Genomic DNA, 18,502 nt, shown 5'->3' with positions numbered 1-18,502 from the left:
CTGTTGCTTCCCTCATGTGAATACCACTCCTGCCTCCAACATTCTAAGCTCTAAATCATAGTTTATAATACAGGAGATGGCTTCACAGTTAACTTGGCTTGGTGTGATGATACACTCAGTCAGAGGCACCTATTCCTAACTGTATTGATCCCAACATGATGAAACATGCATTGTGATGTCACAAGACAGGCTCCACCCTTTCATATTTGTCTCACAATGCTATACTTAAGCGTGCAGGGGGAGGAAGTTGTGATGTGATGTCATGATGCACATGTCACCTGACCCCTCTTGCATCTCTGCAGACGTCTATGGTCTCAGCCACAGTACTGGACGACAGCCTGCCCTTGGGTATCCCCAGCTCAGCCCTGCTTTTCCTGAACACCGTTAGTATCCACAGGATGACATCTTACTTATCTTGGATTTAGCTTCAGCTCCCATTTGCCATAATTTATAGCTCTCTTCACTGCTTCATAGGAAGCAAGGTTCCAATATATTTCTGAGCTCAGAGACTTATTATGGAAGGGAAAAGATCAAATCCTATGGGCTTCTCATGGGCTGTCCACTCTGAAAGGCATATATAGGTAGTCCTTGTTTAGCGACCACAATTGGGAGCGGCAACTCAGTTGTTAAGTGAAGCAGTCACTCGGTGAAACATCACGATTTTACAATTTTACTTCAGTTTTCCTTTGCTTTGCAGATCTGCAAAGGTTGTAAATGTTTGGATTGGTCACAAAGTTACTTCTTCATCACCATTGTAACTGCAAATGGCTGCTAAACAAGTCAGTTGCTAAACAAGGACTCCCTGTTCTTTACAGCAATACACATGGGTTTATCTATGCATAAGGTTATCTTTCATTAAACACCTATCATCACAGAACATACACATTTGAATAGTAGTTGGGAATTTTTTTCAGGTATTTTTTTCAGGAAATGTCATTGATACAGAGCAATTCATTAGTGATATCACTAGTACTGGCCAGTAAGCACTTACTACCGTTTTTTGGTTCACAGTGAAGTGTTGAAAAATATTTTCATGTCCTAATCCAGAGATAAAGAATGTACTATTTTTGGAGGATAGAGAAGGTATTTTCAATTCCATTTGTTGCTTTTGAAATGTTATATTTCTCTTTTTAAAATCTATATACCTGTTTTTCTGCTTTTCCCCCCCAAAGGAATTACCTTCCAAGGCTACAGCATTTGCTTTGATTTAATGGTCAGCTGTTTCCTATCATGTGTCCTATGGCCAAGATGATGACTTTTTTCCTACAGACATTCCTTCTGTCTTGCTTTGTGGCTACAATTCAAACCAAGATCTACGGTCGCTGCGAGTTGGCTCATGTGTTGAAGAAGAATGGGATGGATAGATACGAAGGTTATAGCCTAGCCAGCTGTGAGTGCAGTTCCTCAATGGAGAACATATTACCCAAATACTGAGAGTAAAAGTTGGACTAATGGCCTACACCATTATTATTATTCCCAATGTAGCTTTTGCTTTTCTTGAGCAGTATTTCCTGTTTCTTCTCCATAAGCAGGTACTGCTTTATTCGCTCTAGAACTTGCCCCAGCTTGCTTCTTATTACAGCTCCTCCCGCAGTTTCCCATAATTAACGCTTCTCTTTGTCTTCCTGGATCTGAGTGCCAGTTTGCGGTATCCATCTCCAGTGGTGCTCTTTAAATGTCTAGGTGGTTGTAGATCTGTGTGGCCAGATCCGACTGCTGGCTACAATGGAAGCTCACCAGGCACTTAAACAAATAGGTATTGTGGACAAATTCCAGTGAGTAGTGAAATCAATGCCAGAAGATTTAGGACCAATAAAAGGAAGCCCACCTTTATGCAAGACTTAGTTAAAATACAGAATTCATTTCCATAAGATATTGTCTAGTCATCAGTTTATATTGTTTTTAAAAGGTCTTAGTAAATTCAGTGAAAACAAATGATCAGTGGCTGCTAGTCATGATTAGCTCCATATGATTTCCAGAAGGAGTGATATCATGTCCTTTTTGTGAGTTTCTTGGGGGCATCTGGTTGACCGCTGTGTGATACAGAACTTTGTGCTGAATGAACCTTTGGCACGATCCAGGAGGGCTCGGATTATATTCTTCCTGGAAAATCCTGGTGGATTGTCCTCTAAATTACAACTGGGAAGATGATAGAATCTTGAATATTCTGCATCCGTCACTACATTTCCTTCTGCTGTAGGTATATAGTCTATCATAAGCCTTCTAGCACTGCTAGACCCATTTGACCTATTTCTTTATGGATAATGCAGTTATCTGGGAAGATCTACTGACTGATAACCATGACATGGAGAACCTAGAGAATTATCAAAGGCTGACCATCGCCCAAATAAAGGTAGTGGTAGGGAATTAGCTGTAGAAGACAAGAAACGAACGATGTGTCTTCTTTCCTAAATAGTGTTATTGTTATTATTATTATTAGTAGTAGTATTTGTTACTTTTCGATCTCACCTTTCTTCTGAGTTCTTAGGATGATGCACATGGGGGAGAGAGGAACCCTCATTTCATCTTTACCAACAACAACTGTGTGAGATGGATGAGACCGAGCAGTAACTGGCCCAAGGTCACCTAATGAGCTCTATATCTGAGCTGAGGCTCAAACTTTGGACTCCCTGGTTCCAGTCCAACACCTTAATCTTTGTACACACCGGCTGTCATCTGCATCTGGAAGGAGCCAGTGTATCACCATATAGTATGTGTACAAGTGACAGTTCAGTAGAATCTATGGCCCAGAACAATTGTTAAACTCTCTTTCCACTGTTCTTTATGACTAAGATGCTAGCCTTAGTGGCACCCCTCCAACTAATTTGAGCACCTTCCCCTACCTGCAGCTGCACTAACATTTAAACAAAAACACAGGAACTCCTAATATTGGATCTCTAGATAACATGTAACATGATTTTCAATGCAAAGTTTGAAGGGAAAAGGAACAGTTTCTAAGGAAAGGGTAAGCATTGCAAAATCGGGGCAGGCTTCCTACCAGCAGTTTTGCTTTGGAGGAAGTCAGGCAAAGCATTTTGAACTCCAAGAAGGCTCTTCCCCTTTTGCACAAACCAGGTTGATAATAATCTATGGAAATGTTTTGCCATTTCCGTAGATCATTCACAAGCGAGTGGTTCCAAACACTTGCCTTTTCATGGATGATGATGTTGTTGACATAACCCTTTGATATTGCTCCCCTTTGCGTTTTTAAAATTACCACACACTTGTATACACACACACACACACACACACACATCTTTCAAGGAAGGGAAGGGAGATAACTATGTCATAGCTGCTTGTCTCAAAATGTCTAGTGGGGAGATAAAAAGAGGCTGAGAGTGAAAGCTAAAAGAGGAGTTTCCTAAAAGCTTTTTCCACAAGGGTACCTTGGCATGACCATGCAAGTTGGGGATGATGGGGATTGAAGTCACACATATGTAGAGGACCACAAGTTGTAGAAGTCAGAGTAGAATATTGGAAAGAGAACAGCTGAACACTCCAGACAAATGATTCATATCTAGGCTGGATCTTGCGTCCTTGCCACATTTTGGAATATTTCCAGTGCAGCTGTCAGAATGAGTGGAGGGCTGTGAAAGGAACCTGAGGAGCCTCTCTTAATTCCCTCCTTTGCAGGGATCTGCATGGCATTTTACGAAAGTGGCTTTGACACCGAGACCATTGATCGGCACAAAGGTGGCACCAAAGACTATGGCATCTTCCATATCAACAGTGGTCGGTGGTGTAAAGAAAATGGTACCTTATCAGAGGCCATTTGTGGCATAGCTTGCTCAGGTCAGTTCCCAACCCCCCCCAGGCACAAGATAAATGTTTGCCCTGGGGTCCCCAAAAATAAAATAATATAAAAGGAGGATGGGGTGAAGTTGTGAGAACAATGTTCTGGAAAGTGAATAATCTTGATAATCAGGTAGGACTTAGGATGATTATGATGATTAAATGGCAACTCTTCAAATTTTCATATCAAAATAAGAACAGTAAACATCTTAGTTTAATGATATACCTCAAGTCACTATATACTCCCCAATATCCTGGTTCATGAGAAATCTTTTTTACCCTAATATTGCAGCTGGGAAAACTATTGTTTGCTTGCTTTTCTTAATATTTCTGTATATATGGTAAAATTTGCCATTTCTCTTATTCCCCCCCCCCATCAAAACAATTGTACCACTCAAGTAAAGAAGTATTAAGACATCGCCACCTGCTGGCTGTCGAAATTGCAGATCTGGGGGTCAAATATTTAACACGGGAAAAGGCAACTAGATGCTCTCCAGATTTTTTTGGATCATCTCTCCCATCAGCTCCTTCCAGCATGTTTAATGGGAAGGGAATATGGGAGCTGTCGTCTGGTGGGTTTCAGTTTGCCTTCCCCTGCTTTGTACAGTGCTTTCAGGCATACAAAGCACGTCACAGATGTTATGTGTTCAGGAAAAAATCACCATAAATAATCTGTTGGTTCTCTTCTTTGCCCTGTACAAACTGGGCTACAGAATCGAAGTAGTTGGGCTGGCTAACCTGGGGTCTCTCACTTCAGACTGCAGGTGAATTCTCTCCATTTAAAACAAATGCTCCTTTAACGTAGTGCATAAAATTATTAAAATTGCTTGGCTGGATTTAAACAGCCCAGTTGTTGATGCAGCAAAAGTCCAGGCAGTACAAGGGCACTGGCTTCCTCAGTGTGGAGACCTCACTATGTGTCCTTTTCATCTGGGAGATCGGTCTGACCTCTTGAGTGCTATAGCTATTGCATTATGACAAATGCATATATAGATTGCCTCCCTGGGCATGAAGACCTGCTCAGGAATTGTAGTGACATGTATAGATAGATACATAAACATAGACTTGTACCTATGGAGAAAAGCACCCGAATCTTTAATAAATTGAAATTCTGGGACTATTTAGAGGAAGCAGTTCCATTTAGTTGGGCCTTATGATTACGTCTAATATAAATTTGTTTCATTTCTATAGATGGTTTCCTCTTCATATTGGGGGTTCTAGCTCTTACAAGTTTGAGCATCTAAAGGAGTATAAGGAATTGATTTTTAATATTGGCATTTTAGTTCATCTGTTTGGCAAAAGCAGTGACTGATCATCAGTGATGAGGAGTCTCCAGCTGGTAGGCCAATTGTAGGGCTACCGATCTGCCCTGTAAAATTCTAGAGGACCGCTAGATGGTGGCAAAGAGATTGAGAGGCATATTGCAGCCTAGGTATGACAGCCCTACCTAATCCATGGGGCCTCAAAAGAAACCCTTTCCCTTCATTTATAGCTATTCCTTATCCTGATGCTGATCTTGTTGGTGATTCTACAACAGTGGGTCTGCTTCACCTACATCCAACATATTGTTTTCTAGAGGGAAAGATAAGACTTATTTTTGGCCTATTCCAGGTGTCTGATCCAGCCATGAAGACAGATGACTTAGTTACCTCCTACCTGTAGTACTATAATATACTCCATACCAGCTTCCAAGTTTTTGGCTTCCTGTTCCAAGTTTTTGGAAACATCACCTGGTCTAGAATCCTGTATCTCCATTATAAATGAACTGATTGTATGGAAATTGCTTGTTAAACAACTGCATTGGCCATCAATCTGCTTCTAGACAAAATACGGACTGCTGATTATGATTTATAGGATCTTGTATACATTTGGGACTGGACTATTTTAAACTTCTGGGTATTCAAAGCTTTAGGAGAGGCCCTCCTCTCAGAGGCATCACCATCAGAAGCACATCTGGAAAAAATGCAAGGAAAGATCTTCACTGGGGTTGCTCCCAGGTTCAGACCTTTGCCAGGGGGACCACATTCAAGCCCTTGTGCTGGCAACTTTTGTGGAGTTAAGTCTGGTGGAGAGTATCTGCTGTGTGTCCCAAACTGGGATGTTGATAGTCCTCCCATGTGAGATTTGGAGAAGGGGGACCAGGGAGAAATGCTTGTCACTCTTCATTCCATCCCTATGGAATTGTTTGCCTCTGGAGATCTGGAGGATGCCCTCCCTGATAGATTTTGGGAAGGCAGCAAAGAGAGAGCTATTTTGCTGAGCTTTTAATTTATAATTTTGCTGGGATGTGTACACTCAGGGAGGGTTGACCTTTTTAATGGTGTAAATGGGTTTAAAGCTTTTTTAGACTATTTTGTAAGCCCACCAGAAGTCCGCATGGAGTCAGCGTTTTTTAAGTCCTGAAATAAATAAGTAGCCTTTTCTCGCCCCCCCACCCCCGGAGCTTCTTCCAGCTTTGTGTTATTCAGGAAAGCTGCTGCCTTTGGTCACAACTTTCTATCATCTTTCTCTTGTGCTTGTGTGCTCTCTCTCTCTTTTAAGAATTGCTGAATCCTGATCTTAAAGATGACATTGCCTGTGCCAAAATGATTGTGAAAGACCCCATGGGCATGGCTGCCTGGTAGGAGAACAAATGGCTGTCTGGGTCTAATGATAAGTACTCCCCCTCTCCATGATTTTGTAGGATGAGATAATCTGACATAGCTCACAGATGGGCAATCTGGTGCTGCCTGGATGCTTTAGATCAGGGTTTTTCAAATTGGGTTTCATGGATGGGGTTCTGCTTTAGACTCCATCCCTAATAAGCACTGTTCAAGGTTGGGGGTTGCATCCCAAATGCCTGAAGAGCATCTGGCTATCTATCTCAACCTCATTATCTACCTGTGACTTAGGCCAATGTGTCCTGTAGAGCTGTATTTTCATATAGAAACTCCAGACCCTCCACCCTGTCCTTCTCTCCTGCCTTTATGGCTAATATTAAACAGATAAAGGGTTTTTTTTACTTGCATTTTGTATGTGAAGCTGCTGTTTCTAAAGTTACAGAAGAGACCAATGGAATAGGGAGGAAGTGGTAGAGAGACCAGGGGTGCATGTCCATTACAAGTTGCTTTAAAGGCAAGAAAAGTCTGCAGGTATAGATTGCCTAACAATTCCCTCTTCCAACTCTTTTAAATAACATGTTCTTCATTATCCCTTCTTCTGAAGTCCAGGTGGCCCTTGTAATCCCAGATAATAAAATTGTGGATAAGAAGACCTTGCAGAAATGTACTTTATGCATATGCAAATGTTTGTCTGCAATTTTTCATATCCATAAAATAATACAAGGTCCAATCTCTATTTATCAACTTGTGAATACAGTATGTGAAACTGCAACTAAATGGAATGGGAATAAGGAGGGCTATCTATACTAAAGATGCAGAAATCCTGCCTCTTTTACGCCTATTTCTTCACATTTACAAAGAATTTCTATCTTAGTGCTAGGTAAGTAATTCTGCTGTAATCTAGTTGGATTTTCAGCAAAGGGAACAGCTGATTTCCCATATCTCGCATTCTGCATCTACTTTAGGGGGATCCAAGGAGTTCCTAATGCTATTTTATGTGTCTTTCACAGCAAATAGCTTAAGAATAACAGTTTAAGTAGCCGAGAGAGGCAGTTGTATTCAAGCTGATAAAGATACAGGAGCCTAAGAAAGAAGGAAAAAAAAAAACAGGTTAAGGAAACACAGTTATAATGTCCAAATAGCATACTATGACTAAACAAATAAGCTCTTTTATGACTTAACATGCTGACCTGGTTCACACAACCTGCTAAAATTGTGGGTAGTTTACCGCAGTATGCTGAGCCACAATAGCAACTCCACTTTAGTTTAGTCTAGAGAATTGTTTGAACCCAGGCCGCAAATTCCAAAGATGCAAACGCTTAATCCTATAGACTCTAGTAGTTAAGCTGTGATTATGTTTTCTTTTAAAATAAAAATAGAAAATGGAAAAATAAGATCTGATCCCTTAGGGACCTTGATTGAAAAACTAGAATGTGCACCTGCTTGTGTGTAAATATGTCTGTGTATCTACTATACCAGGTAATGTATCTGGCCGAATATATAGAACAAATCCATATGCATGATTAACTTATGTGCAATACTTTCAGAAAAATGAAATAAGGATGCAGAAACCTATCAGAATAAAATAAAATAAAACATCCTGGGCCTAAATTAATTAAAACATTGGAGATATTTGCTTCTGGCTTCATCCATTGTTGGCTGTGGATCTGAGTTGATTTTCTACAGGTTAGCACCCTACCCCTAACAGCACTTAGCATCTAAGTGCTATGAGTTCATGCATATACAGTAGGCAGTAGCCCAGCCCCGAGTGATATAGGAGTCGGTGGAGAGATGAGTTCAAAGGGGATCAGGGCTATTGGATCACTTTCAATCCTTGTGTCAAAGGAATCTGACAGGTGCTGATTGTTCTGGGGTGACAAGAGAAGTTGCATCTGCCTGCCAACACTCTTCACAACCTTTAATGGTCCAGGACCCTTCCCACCTTCTTCCTGATCATTCTATGCCTCCTGTGCTCATCCTTCACTCAGAGAGCAATAGACTGCCTGGGATGTGCAACTCAGGACTTGTGAATGGTATAGAGACTGTTAACAGAGGGTAGGATATATTAGTGCCTTTGAGGACCATCATGGAAAGTAACAAAGAGCTATGCTCCAAAGCTGAACTAGGTACCCCTGCAAACTTATCTGCATGTTTCCTCCATATGAACATGCCTTGTACTGAATTAGACCATTGGTCCAGCTAACCAAAGGCTGTTGAGGCTGACTGATAGCTCTTCAGAGCCTCAGGCAGATGTTTTTCCAGCCAAACTTTAAGAACCTATGGCCTTCTGCATGCAAAGCAGCTGTTCTGTTTTGGGATTATGGCACTACTAAGTGTCTTTAGGTGGAATTGCATCTTTAATCTGACTGATTTTATTGGGATGGAATCTGCCATATTCCAAGCTGGATCCTCCCTCCCTCCCTCCCTCCCTCTCTTCCATACTGCCCCCATCTGGGCAGTTTACAAGCATAACATACCCTAAAATCTAACAAAACACCATATTTTAAAACCCCATAAGATCTCAACTGAAAGTGGCAATCGGAAGTCACCAACAGGATTCAAAAGCTCATCTAATAAAATTGTTTTCACCATCCTGTGGAAGGCCAATAGTAAGGGAGTGTGTGTGTGTGGATAGGCTCACCTTTGGGGGCAAAGTGTTACCATTTTTTAAATTGATAGTGTGCTTTGTAAGAAAATAGTGCAACTTGTGCACATGTAGTTTATTCTGAGGAACATAACTGCAGTGATCTATTTTCTCTTAATGCAGGGGCCAGTGGAAAAAACACTGTGAAGACCAAGCGTTGAGCAAGTGGGTAAAGGGGTGTAAGGTTTGAAAAGGTAGCTGGCTGCAGTCTGTTTGATGTCTCACATATCAAAGATAACATTTTTTTAAAAAAACACCTTCTTTGTTCTTTCATTGGTTCATTCAGTTTCCACTTACTGAAGGAAAATATTGATAATGCATTCCTTTGCTTTGTCCTCATGCCAACTGCACCACAGCCTGGGGCAGCAGATTCTACAGTGAAACTCCTTTTGTGTGGGACACACTGTGGTGGAGAGATAGCTAACTAAGAGCCATATGCAGCGTCATTGGTATTTAGGATGTGACTGTGAAGCTTATGCCTTGTAACTGCAGGAGGCAGAAGAAAGCCACATTTTGGGCTACCCGTAGCACTATAATTGGAAGCCGTAGTTGCTACCATGTTGGTTTGTTTTAGTCCAATTTTCAGTCTGCCAATATGACCAGGTTTAAACTATTCATTCCTGTGTTTTTGAGATGGTTTAAACCAGTGTTTTTCAAACTTGGCAACTTTAAGTTGTGTGGTCTTCAACTCCCAGAAATCCCCAGCCAGCATGGGAACTCTCGGAGTTGAAGTCCACACATCTTAAAGTTGTCAAGTTTGAAAAACACTTGTTTAAAAGAAAAAAAAATCAATTTCTGCTCACAAATTCCTTTAAGAAAGCAGAACTGGAACACTATTTCTATGACCCCCTTTGCTTTTGTTCATCCTTTAGGCCATATCACATCCTATCAGACAGCCCAGTTGAGCAGAATCTCAACGGGAAGCTCTCCAGCTTCTTCTTCTTGAGTTATATAAATGGTATCCATTTTCCCCTAGAATCATTGCACAAAGGAACCCGATAGAATGTGGCTTTGAATTACCTGATAGTATGCAGCTTTGAGTTACAGCATACAGAAGCTGAAATTATGTAAAAGGTTCATGATAAAAGAAATCAGCTGAAATTAAGTAATTTGTGAGAGAAAACAGGGTGGATTGAAGCATGCAACGGGTGTTCTGTGAGTAAGGCATTGTTCACTTTGATGGCTTGAAACAATCCAAGATAAAAGTAATGGGATGTTATACATAGTATGGGTGCGTGCTTATACCTAGGTCCCCCATTCCCAATTGCCTGGCCTGCTAATGTGCTTTCAATAGTTTATGGTTTACGTCAGATGGAAACAGTGGAGTCCAGAAACAAATTTTTCACCTCTGTGAGCCCTGATTCTCTAACAGTTGCTTATTCAGGCACTTAGAAGATGGGCATCTAAGTAAAGGTCAACCTGAGATATTTACTGCCTGAGATGAAAGGCAAAATAGCACCCATCTGCTTATTTCAGAAGCTAACCAAATTGTTAATTGAATTTTCCTTCAGTCCTGGCAATAGGACCCCATTGCCCACCTAGGACTATCCAATCTGGGTGCAATAATCCAGATGGCCATTAGATGGCAGCAAAACCTCAACCTGGTAACACTAAGTGGGGAATGTGTCATAAAATCCACCCCACTGGAAGGCAGCAAGCTAGCTTTCAAGCAGGAGGGCAAGCACTATGGTACATGGAGCTCTGCCCTCCGTCACCTAGCTGTCATTGCCAGCTTCCCAGCATCTCCTGCCTAAGGAAACCTCTGTGCTCTGCTAATATTAGGGTCAGTCCTTTATAGCTTTAATAATTCATCCAGAGTATTGAATTATCCCTGAGAATATTTTGTGGGTTTGAGATTTTAATTGAATCTTTTAAAAGATTGAATGTGTTAAAGATTGGCTGAAACTCAAAGTAGGCTTCCTTTCCTTGTTGCTTACTGGCAAGCACGGTGTAGTTGATGTCCACCTGCTTTTACATCAAAGGAGAGTGGTCCAGGGGAAAACAAAGCAAATTGTTCCAGTGTTTTGACATTAATGCAGTGTTTCTCTACTTTGGCAACTTTAAGAAGCATGGCTGGCTGGGGAATTCTGGGAGTTGAAGTCCACGCGTCTTAAAGTTGCCAAGGTTGAGGAACACTGCATTAACGTATACAAGGCCAGTTCCAAGAATGTGATGTCAGGTACCAAGAAATGTTACTCATAAGGTACAGCAATGTGGCAGGCAAAAACGTTGTCCTTGTGAGTGGGTTGAAAGCAAAAATTGGGAAGGGGATGACAAGGGGAAAACACGGATAAGCCAAAAAAGCCATGGAAAGGATGGAGTCTCCTGCTCTCATCAAACTTAACCAAATGATAGACAATGCTGCTGAATATACAGAGAATGCAACGTGGATGTGTTTGTGCAACAGGCTTGATTAAGTTGTTCAAATACCTAACAGTTTCATTTCCATTTCCTTTCCATAAGTGAGGGGTGGGTGGGAAGGGAAGGGGCAATGAAAAAATGTGCATTGCGACATTGCTGCACAAATCATGAGACTTATGTACTTGCATTCAACACAAAGATGCATGTATGTAAGTTCTAAGGTGGGATGCTCGGTTAGTAGTAACCTTGGCTAATGGGGGTGGAGCTTAGCAAGTAGCAAGTTAGCTCATTTGATTAGTTTATGACCCCGTGGATTGTGCCAACTCATAGAATGTTTAAATGCAATCCCTGTGTAAGCACAGCAGGTTCATCAGGGACATGGAAACTGCATGAGTTCAAGGCAGCATTCCTTTATAGGAAGCATGTCAGACTCCCCGACAAATGTTCACAGAACATGTTTATGGAGACAGACTCACATCCATCTCCATAAAACCTGTGTCAGCAGACTGCGAGTCGCCAGCAGGGAGGGGGACTTTGACTAGAGTGTGAATTATTTTGTTTGGGTTAGGTACCTCTGCCCAAGGTTAACGGCCGGCATACGGTTCTAGCCATCTGCTGGTACGGGGAGGTGCATGCCTTGGAGGGTAGTAAGTGGGGGAATTAGAACTTTGTGTGATTTTAAACTGTAGAACGCACGGGAAATGCCATTCGCAACTTTTACCTTGTGTTGAACGCTTCACTTCATTAAACAGTTAAATGAGTAAAAGGCTCTAGACCGTCATTGGGTGAATGCTTGAGCGTTCTGGTCGTTACAAAGCAGCTACTAACAAAGCCCCATTCAAATAACAAGAAATTGCCCAACTTCCTTCCATGCTCATGCCCATGCCCATCCAAAATAATAATAATAATCAGACAACAATAAGGAGTGAAAGTAGCTTTACTGAGGGTGAAACAAAAGCGTGGAGCAGGTCATACTCTGCTGAGAGCCTTGAGGGGGAACAGAAGTGGCAGCACAGGAAGAAGGAAGGTGTTGAAACCATTTACTTCTACATGCACTGTCCCAGGATCTGTTCAGTCTTGGCCCCAGAAGAGTCATGACTCACAGAGCACCGGATAGGGATGCCAGAGTGAAAGGAGCGACGGGATATATTCAGGATGCTGGTGGTGGTGTAGGTCCCATTGTCATTCAAGGTCACTTGTCCAGAGGTCACTCCCTCAGTTATATCCTTCCCAGCTGCACTCCACTTAATCTCTAGTAAGCCTGGGTAGAATTCCTCAACTATGCATAAGGCGTGGACATTGGGAGATTCTGATATTTGGGAAACGTCAGACAACAAGATGACCGAAGATGGTGCTTTTGCTGATTTTCCTGAGGAAAACAAGAATGATTGAGTCTTGCCATTCTCCCAAACAGCCACAATATTGTTGATTCAGAACCACATTCCCACAATTTAGTATTGACACCTGGTTTTGGAGGTCCAGCCAAAAAGTTTGCTGGACTGGCTGATTAATGTAAATGAATTCTGTAAAGCCGTGAATTGTATAATCTGAAGTCTGTCATTCAGAGATAGCAACTGATCTTTAGATGCTGTCCAAGTGAACCTGGCCCTTCTCTTTCCATTTCTTCTATAGATGATCCTTGCTATTTATTAGAGGTTAATGTGTTGTGAGAACACAAAAAAGGATGTTTAACCCCAGACAGATCCAGTTGATTGTATGGTGGGAACATCAAAACCCTATCAATGGTCCTATTTGCTTATCTGGTCCTCCATTAAAAAGAGAGTCCGAAAAAGTACTGTAAGCCTTTTTATTAGAGTCATCGTTGCCTGAGATTGGGTGGTGGATAAATTTAACAAACAAACAAACTCACTGATGAAGCTTAGTGACACAGAATATGCATCTCAGACACCAGTTAGCTGCAACGGGCAAACTATGCCTATTGCTCTCTTCCTGACCAGTTGGAACCAGACTAATGATGTCATGTAACCTTGCCAGTACCTTTTCGGTGCAAGGGCTTATGGGATATCAATTCTTAGAGAACTTGGATGGACATTCTATTCTTGGTCTACCAGATCTGGCTGCAAAAATCCAGATGAATATTAGACGGTAGTAAAGACTTTTGCCATCCAGGTCTAATCCAGCTCTACTCTGTTCTCCATTTTTTTTTTCACTCATTTAATAGGTCAGGATTGGGTGCTGTCAGAATCAGTGCTAAGGAGATTTAACTAGGTTAATAGCTGACTAGGATATATGTGTTGTGGGAACAGAACTGTTGTGCACATACAGCCTAATCTGATACTATATAGCCCAGCGACCACTGAGCAGCAACAAGCAATATCAAAATTAACTTTTGGTCCCCTGTAAGTACAGCTTTCCCCAGGCTGGCAGCCTCCAGTTATTTGGTTCAGTTGCACCTAGAGTTCTCAGGAAGCTTGGCCAAAGGCTGTTCTTCTCTCAGAACAAGAACAAACCCTTTTTGCTAGTCAATAAAGCCTTAGTACAGCCCAGGTTTCCAGAACATTTTAAATGCAGCTCTACAGACTGTTCTCATCATCTGTAGATGCAAAGCACTAAATTCTTTTACTTCAGCATTGAGACTGCTTCAGGATGTTCAGCTCAGAGGTTTGGGGAGGGAGGGCAGTTTCTTACCACTTTTTTTTCCTGTTCAGGTATCCTAGCAGCATTTATTCCCTCCCTCCTGCCTTCCTTCCTTCCTTGTAAAGACCGAGAGAAAGAAAGTGCCTTTGGTAATCTGAAGTGACTTCCATCTGTTATACAATATTCCTGCTTACCTCCTGTAATGCTGAGCCGTGTTCCACTCCCTGAGACAGCTGTCTGGAAATAATTTCCCTCTGCCAAACAGAAGTAGGTGGCACTTTCATCTGTTTGCACCCTCTGGATCTGCAAGACGTAGGCATTGGTGTGGGTATCCCGGATGGGCACAAAACGTGCATCAAATGAAGGGGATCGTTCTATCTGCCCATTGATGTTATGCTTCAGGATAAAGACTGGGCTTTTGCTTGGCTTTTGTTGGAACCAGAAGACGTGGTAGTCCTGGATCTTTCCACTCTGCAGAGGGCACTGCAGGACAGCAGTTGACCCCTCAGTATATGAGGCCTGAGGAGGCTGCACAGGCACAGGCTGCATGCCTCCACCTGAAGAAGGAAGAAGAGTAGCAGAGATTTACCCTGCCATTAGAGCTGAAGTTTGGAAAGACCAAGATTCATTCTTCTTTTGCAAGATTCTGCTCAGTCCTGCTCACTGAGATCAGTATGGAGGATCCTGTTCCAAGTTCCACAGAAGGAAAATTGGTTGTGCCCATAAGCAAAGCATTTTTATTCAGTTTGGGCAACACACTCAACCAAATTAGTTGAAGACAGAGCAGCTCCATTTTGCAGAACATCCTAAGCTTGGTTTGTTTTAACTTTGGCTACTTAGTTGTCCAAATCTTGATCATTGCATTAGCTCAGGGTTTAATATACTCTGCAACACACTGACACCCCTTCCTCCCCCCCACAACAGGTGAATTCATAACCATGTTAAGTACATTCTGCAACTGCAGCTTTTCCATCATGGCCCAAAAGCTCTGGAAGAAAAGTTTTCAGAGACCCGTCAATCTGCAAAATTGATCAAAGCTCATGTTTTTGAAAGGGACTTTCAAGATTCACAAGTGTGATGCTTTACTCTATGGCCTTTTGACTGGTGGTAATGTGAAGCTGTGCCTTTGGAAAAAAAAGAACAGTCTATTTTGCTACTTTGCACACTGTGTTAGGATGATCAAAAGAAAGAGAAATGCATTGCAATAAAATTATTAAGACATTTTATAGGGAAATGTTGTTTAGAACATTATGTAGCATCTTGCTTTTCAGCAATGACAGTCATGCTCTGAAAGACTTCGCAGAAGCACAGAATCGTTGGCAGAATTACATGTTAAACTTATGTGTGCCTACTTAGATGTTTCAGTGAGAATTTGTCCCAAGCGTGCTTATGTATGGATGTCCCAGAGAAGATAACAAAACAGTAATTCTGTGGGTGTATCACAAAAGGTATCATCACAGCATTGTCAGCTTTTATCCAGCCAGTTAATACATTTAAAAGGTCATAACTTTAACATGCCACAGTCCCACTTCAGTATCTGTGTATCCAAACTATTGTGTGGTAATAGAACCAAGAATATAGCTGCTAGGAAACTTCCCATGCAGCTAGTTCAGTATTGGCTAAAGAATGGCCAGATCCTAGCTTGCTGGCAGTATCTAGCCAACTTTAGTTGAACCAAAATACTCTATAAGAATAGGAACTAATTAGCAGAGACAACAGGAAATCCCAGAGCTGTAAGCTAGGCTGAGAAGTTAAACTAAACCTCTTAGAATTCCCATTTTGTGACAAAGAAAACTATAGATTTGTCCATACAGAAGGCAAGTGCAACTTGAAGGAGACTGAATGAGTGGAAAGGTGGAAGTAGGGAGGAACAATGTTTTCTGTTCTAGTTTAGTTTATTAAAAAAAAAAACCCACACAACTCGGTGAGAAATAAACAATTTACAGCATATCTCAAAGTTGGCATTTGGATATGTAACAAAGGGGTAGAGGGCTTGCAATCCTTAGCCTTATCCACCACCACTGCACCAACTTGGCAGATGTTTCAAAGTGGTGATGTCTTGACATTAGAAAGAGACATGATATCTTGGAAGCCACCAGAAAGGAGAGAGAAGGAATCCAGTTTGAATTTCCTTCTTTTCAATTTGAGGAGGAAAAATTGGAGGTCTTCCTTCAGAGGGGAGAATCTGACATATTCTGTGGCTCCTGAGATGCTGTCCCACAGACCATCAGATGGCACTTTGAGCATTATTTATTTATGGGACTAGTATGACTCTCATTGAGGGGGAGATGGGCGGTGATAAATTTGACAAATAAATAAAATAAATGACAATAATTGTTTCTGTCTAGTTGCCATTGACATTCCTGCCTATTCCATGCTCGTGAAAAACATGGAAATATTCTATCTATCCATAAATAGAAAGATATATTTGTTTTATCCTTCAGTTTCCTGGATGTGCACCAACATTTACATTCCCTCATATCTCTGCTGTGTTCATTAATTGTATTCCCAGGAAAGACTAGAGATGTCTAGATTTTGCTAGTCCATCATGCTTACTCTCTGTCCCAGCACAAGTACAACATTCCCCCTTTCTCATTGCAAGTCCTTGAGCCTTGTAGATGGCACATATACTCACCCTGGATGGAGAAAGCCAGTGAGAGGCACAGCAAGATCTTAGCGCTCATCCTTCTCTGCTCAGGGAGGGGCTCTGGAGCAAAGCCAATCTTCACTGTAGAGGACACACATCAGACACATGGTGTTTTATGGGTCTCAAACTCATTTGCAAGCATTTGCTTACAAGCCAGCTTCTTTCCTGACTTTCAGGCAATATGGCTTCGTGATGAGCTTGAGGCAACACAGCATAAAGCTGATTATAACTCTACTGGGGGATTTCCATGGGGGATTTCTTCAACATTTTTTATGAATGTATACATGTTCTGTTTCTTCCAAAACAGTGTGGCTCCACTGACTTAGGATAACTTGACATAATCCTAACAATTCGTTTTATTCCATTAAAAAAAAATTCTCATATTCTTTGCATCCAAAGTAGAAAGAACAACCATATATAAATAAGTCCTTAATCTAAAGCAGATTTACAGACTAAAAAAGTAAAAATATCATTGTTGTTCCTAATTGTTAGATTCTCCATAATTAAAAAGTCTCAGAAATTTTGTTAGTTAGTATTCTACCTAATCAATTATACTCCATCCATTCTTATGATCTTCTGAGGGCAATCTAGCTGGTCTCTACTGGAAATGTTGAATTAGCCTTCCCAATATGGTATCCTCTAGCATTTATCTTGTTATGCAGAAATCTGTATAACTACATATAATAATTATTTTTCCCAGTATTGTTTGTATTCTAAATACTGAATGTTCTGATGTCTTTTTTAAAGTCCCATCTCTGAATTTGATTTCTATCCCATGTTAAAATATGGGAGGCTCTATAACTCTAATCAGTAAATAATTTTAAAAGAGGATACATTTTATTACTGAGACTTCTATCTCAGCTCAGTCTAACAATTCCGAGCAGCATACAGAGTCTAACCAATAAACAAAAATATTCTACAAATGCACAAAAAAATCAGCAACTAACAAAATATGCCTAAATATTGGTTAAATTCCTTTTCTGCACAGCACCCTTCTCTCAAAATACAAGAAAATCATCGTTATAGTTAAGCATACCACTCTTCGGGCCCTGACAGTTCTATGAAAAAGAAGTTTTTAACCACTTTTCAAAATATTTTGGGGAATATAGCCAACCTGACTTTCAGGGACCAGCTTTCCAAAGGAAGGGAGCCTAACAGAAACTTCTTACTTCCAGGGCCCTTCCTCCTATCCAGGGGCATTCACAGTGGGTTAAAAATGGGCAAAATGGCAGACAGGGTGTCAAAATCCGAGTTCCACCCCTTTTGTATGTGCATACAAACGGGTATGGCCTGGAATGTGTTGCTATGCCAGCTATCTAGCAGATTGTGTTCCCTGTCTGCAGACGCTGCTCCTCCTGTCATATCTCTCAGTGAGTGGGGAGTTGTAATGGTCTGTGGGAATGACCTCGGGAGACAGGAGGAAGAGCCGCAGCCTAGACTGGCAGCATGTCCTTTCTGGGAGCATGTATTGGGCAGGCAGACTCTACTCGAAGTAGACCATTTTGCACTTGGGAAGAGCGGTGTATCTGTGTGTATGTCTTCCTGTATGTGTGATTTCCACTAGAGGTAAATAAAACAAAAGCAAATCCCTCTTTAATCCCTTCTCTTCCCTTCATTTAGGCACCTCAGATAATCTAAACCAGGAATATACATTTTTCAGGCTTGCAAAATCTTTGTTGTTGTTTTCATTAGGTTATTGTGACCACCAACTAGATTCAAAGATAAAAATATATACTTTAGTGCCTTGTTGCTGCTAAAATTTTAAGAATTGCATCATCATTTGTTGATAATGGTTGAATGTTACAACGGTCTAAGTTTTTAATCTAATGAAGAACATTTGATCTAATTAAAGTTTGTAAA

At 41.2% G+C, this 18,502-nt stretch overlaps 2 protein-coding genes across 2 annotated transcripts; one reads left to right on the top strand and one right to left on the bottom strand.

Annotated features, from left to right (window-relative positions):
* The first annotated feature begins 1,251 nt into the window (after positions 1 to 1,251).
* On the top strand, positions 1,252 to 9,226 carry LOC134490117 (lysozyme C, milk isozyme-like). The gene is made up of 4 exons (XM_063292996.1): positions 1,252 to 1,390; positions 3,634 to 3,792; positions 6,334 to 6,412; positions 9,160 to 9,226. The coding sequence occupies exons 1-4, from the start codon at positions 1,252 to 1,254 to the stop codon at positions 9,224 to 9,226; spliced, it is 444 nt and encodes a 147-aa protein (XP_063149066.1).
* A 3,090-nt stretch (positions 9,227 to 12,316) lies between these two features.
* On the bottom strand, positions 12,317 to 16,712 carry LOC134492448 (immunoglobulin kappa light chain-like). Its single transcript, XM_063296619.1, has 3 exons — positions 16,631 to 16,712; positions 14,190 to 14,552; positions 12,317 to 12,766 (listed from the first exon to the last, which is right to left on the bottom strand). The coding sequence occupies exons 1-3, from the start codon at positions 16,677 to 16,679 to the stop codon at positions 12,444 to 12,446; spliced, it is 735 nt and encodes a 244-aa protein (XP_063152689.1). The 5' UTR covers positions 16,680 to 16,712; the 3' UTR covers positions 12,317 to 12,443.
* Between the last annotated feature and the right edge of the window lie 1,790 nt (positions 16,713 to 18,502).

Source organism: Candoia aspera, chromosome 2, assembly GCF_035149785.1.
Source record: "Candoia aspera isolate rCanAsp1 chromosome 2, rCanAsp1.hap2, whole genome shotgun sequence".
Classification (NCBI taxonomy): domain Eukaryota; kingdom Metazoa; phylum Chordata; class Lepidosauria; order Squamata; family Boidae; genus Candoia; species Candoia aspera.
This window is presented reverse-complemented; position numbering and strand designations above follow the sequence as displayed.